At 45.5% G+C, this 3530-nt stretch overlaps 1 protein-coding gene across 5 annotated transcripts in view; it reads right to left on the bottom strand.

The window, feature by feature from the left end:
* Positions 1–3530, bottom strand: part of LOC113211740 (uncharacterized) — a 157165-nt gene that overhangs the window by 20570 nt on the left and 133065 nt on the right. For all 5 annotated transcript variants that reach the window (XM_052270667.1, XM_052270668.1, XM_052270670.1 and 2 more), the window contains one exon: positions 1678–1863. In XM_052270667.1, the coding sequence (XP_052126627.1) occupies positions 1678–1863 (186 nt within the window). The remainder of the gene's footprint in view (positions 1–1677; positions 1864–3530) is intronic.

The raw sequence follows: 3530 nt of genomic DNA, 5'->3' as shown, positions 1-3530 counted from the left end.
TTGCATTACGAACCCATAGTTCGTAAGCAATTTACAGTGTACCAAAACTGATCCGTCCTTTGTCGCAGTCGCTAAAAAGATACACCCTTTCTGCTCCGACCCAAAACAGATACGCCCATTCTGTCGGGAAACGTCAACATGGACGCTAATTTTGCCGTCGGTGCCAGTGCGCACACTCTCCAGATACATGCCCATCAGAGCCTCCATCTGGACGTTGTGCACTTTTGCCAAAACCGATGGGTATGGGACTGTCAACAAAACTGCTAGCTGCTCTAAAAAAGCTGCTAGTGGTTGACCAGGGTTTTTTGCAAATTTCGAGATAAAAGTATTCGAAAAAAATCCCATAGCTGAAATACGAAAGTATATGAAATTTGTTTGGCCAATTTTCGTGCATTGTGAGTTTTTCAAGTACTTTTATTTTTAAATATGATACAGCCCGAAGTCAACCACTAGCGGCATCGTTTAAAACACGCTAACAATTTCTTTGACAGCCGCAGTCCCATCCGTTGATGGTGACAATCGTGCACACCGGAAGGAACTGCGCCGTTCGAAGTGAAGGCGAAGATCGGCATGTTCTTGGAGAGTGTGAGCACCGGCACCAACGGCGAAAGTAGCGTCTATCTTCGCTCTTAATACACCTTTAACCCGCAATCGATACCGCGTATAGTTATTATGAAGCGATGATTTCATATGTCTGCCCCCTTAAGGAAACAAAAAAAAATCCATCATCCAAAAAAAAAATTATTGCCTCAATTTGTTTTTATTATTCCTCTTTCTTATGTCGCAAAGCGGATGTTAAAATCCGAAAAATTGCGCTCAGAGGAGCCCAAAACGTGCTGCAGGCGGCTGGGTGGCTGGACCGCTCGGAATCGCGCGGGCTCGCGCCGAGGGGGCACTAACTCAAAAATTTTGTGCACCGCTCATAGACTCTAATGGTGAATAGCACTAAATAATCACTGGATATTGCCTGAATACTGGAGGTTTCAATTCCCTCGTGAACCGTGAATGTGAATACTAGAAGTTACTGCCCCCTCGGCTCGCGCCTGGCAGGACATGCTACTCGACAAGGAGGGGCTCCTCTAGAACCTCGGAATCTTTTAGTATTGGCAATTTGAACCATGCCGCACTGTCGGCAGTGAAAGTTTATCGCCACGTGTTGACAATGAAGCCTTCAACCCCAGATTATTGGCGATGAGCCGTCAATTCCGATATTGTGGCGATGAACCTTCTCTGCCAGCAGTTCGGGCGAGTTTAAACTGCTTAGTATTACTTAGAACAATATTATTTCCGTACATTGCCAAAATTGGCAATGAATACTGCGTTTGCAATAGCAATGACCAACTCTTTGTTTTATTTTTGTCTCATTGCCGTTGGCCTGGCATTGCTACAACAGGCAGTCCTTCCATTCTCTTGGGAGAAACAGAAGAGCACACGAAGGGGAATCTTCTTAGTAAATATTTTGCCGAGGGGGAAACGACTAAAGTACTACGGCTGACAGCCGTTAGATTATCCCGCAGGTGTTATCCAAGGAACTGCGAAGTCCGGAGGTAATACGGAGAATTTCTAGATAGAAAGCAACGTAAAACAGATGATACACCAGGGATGATCCAGTGATCCATCTTCCAAAGCTTAACAGTCGTTTCCCCCTCGTATTTTGAGCAAAAATAAGGTTATTACCTGCGAAACAAGCACTACGGCCAATGTGACGTGTGGATAGGACCATGTGTCCGGGTGTGGCCACGTCGGAAAGGGTAGACCACCACTGGCGAGTGGGCTGAGAAGAGTGAAGGCCACCAAGAAAGAGTAAATGGTGAAAAACCGCTGGAGCATCATGCATCGCCTAGCCACGCGTGTCAGACCCTTCTGTTAAAAAGAAATGAGGGTGATACTCAGCAAACCGGCCATTTACGTTCCGCGGCCCTTTATAGATATGTGATGTGGGTCTAAAATGGTTTTATAACACCTAGATACTAAGAAGCATTAACAATATTTGGTGCAATGCTAAAAGCCTCCGAGGTCTGCAATAGTTAGTGACTACAGCAAGTTTAAAGGGTCGTAATGTGAACTCGGATCGGGTACGTCCCTCCCTTATGCATAATCATTTTGCCAATTTACGGACAGTTTTAAGGGAGTATTTTGCCCTGGCGCATCAAGTACTCAATGACATTCCATCAGGAGACGACAGAAACGTTCCCGAGCCCAAATAATTGTTCACTTTAAGGTTCCCGAGGGGGTGATCACTACAGAAACTAGGTGTACACATTTCTATAAAAGTTAAAGTGAAAGTGACATAAAGTTGACTGAAAGTGACAAAACTGAAAGAAAATGAGGACAAAAGTGACTAATCGTGCGTTGATTAGATCAAAAATAAATCAAAGAGAGGGAATATAGGCAAGGATATGTAGTAAACGTTGTAAAACGGTTTAAAAGTCATGCGTAAATTAAGAAAAGTGAATGAAAGTGGGGAAGTGAAAAGTTGAGGTGTACGCATTTTCGCGAAGTGATTACCCCCTCGAAGGTTGCTTTTAGTTTGCTATCGGTGCGCGGAGGGTCGCGCAAGGTACGCCAATTGGTCGTCAGGGTTCGTCACTGCCCGCGTGGAGGACTGACCTCGGTTTGTCATCGGGTCGCTCTGTGCCCTCTTGAGCGACGCGAGAACACATTTGGGTCGTCATATTCGCTCTGAGAGCGACTCGAGTACGGTTTTGGGTAGTCATGTGTGCTCTAATAGCGACTTGAGTACACATTTTGTTTGCCCAGTTGGCCCGGGTTGCCCGTGGCCATCGGGTTTTTTCCTTCCTAGGAAACCCCGGCCGGGCGCTGGCGCTAATCCCTTGACCAGCGCGCTTGCAAGCAGGAAAGGGGCGGCTCCGGGGTACCTGAGGTCACGTCTGCACTGCACACTCTGCGGCTGGAGCCCACGATCTCGTCAGTCTCAGAGGGAGGATGTGTCCAAGCCTCCCGTGCATGCCGTCGGCGACCTACTGCTGCAAAGAAGTTCAACTTTTTGATATGCGACTTGAACTTAACAGTGTTTTAAGCGTTGCACCTAACTAAATTCATTGGCCTCATCTGGAACACTACTCGCTAGCGTGCATAACCAACAAATAGACTCGTAGCTGATATTTATTAGCGAGCAAATGTCCTACACACTAAAAGCTTATGAACATTTTCATGCATAGCTAACTGAGTTCTGTGTACGTGCTCCGCTTACGCATTTTTAATACGCCAGTATGAACAAAATTGTTCATACCGGCGTAATAAAAAATGCGCACGTACACAGAACTCAGCTTTGCATAAAAATGTTCATAAGCTTTTAGTGTGCAGATGAGGCCAATGAATTCAGTTAGGTGAAACGCTTACACTTTTAAGTTCAAGTCACATATCAAATATATGGACTTCTTTGCCGCGGGTGTCTGTGTGTTGCACTGATAAATAAAGCGTTCAACTTGCGTGCAGATGCAAGTGCTCAACACTAATTTGCACACTTTGAAGTAAAATAGAACACTCAAAAGTTTTAACATCAGGAC

Source organism: Frankliniella occidentalis, unplaced genomic scaffold (assembly GCF_000697945.3).
Source record: "Frankliniella occidentalis isolate FOCC.00 unplaced genomic scaffold, Focc_3.1 Scaffold133, whole genome shotgun sequence".
Classification (NCBI taxonomy): Eukaryota; Metazoa; Arthropoda; class Insecta; order Thysanoptera; family Thripidae; genus Frankliniella; species Frankliniella occidentalis.
The sequence above is the reverse complement of the archived record's forward strand: the minus strand, read 5'-3'. Positions and strand labels throughout refer to the sequence as shown.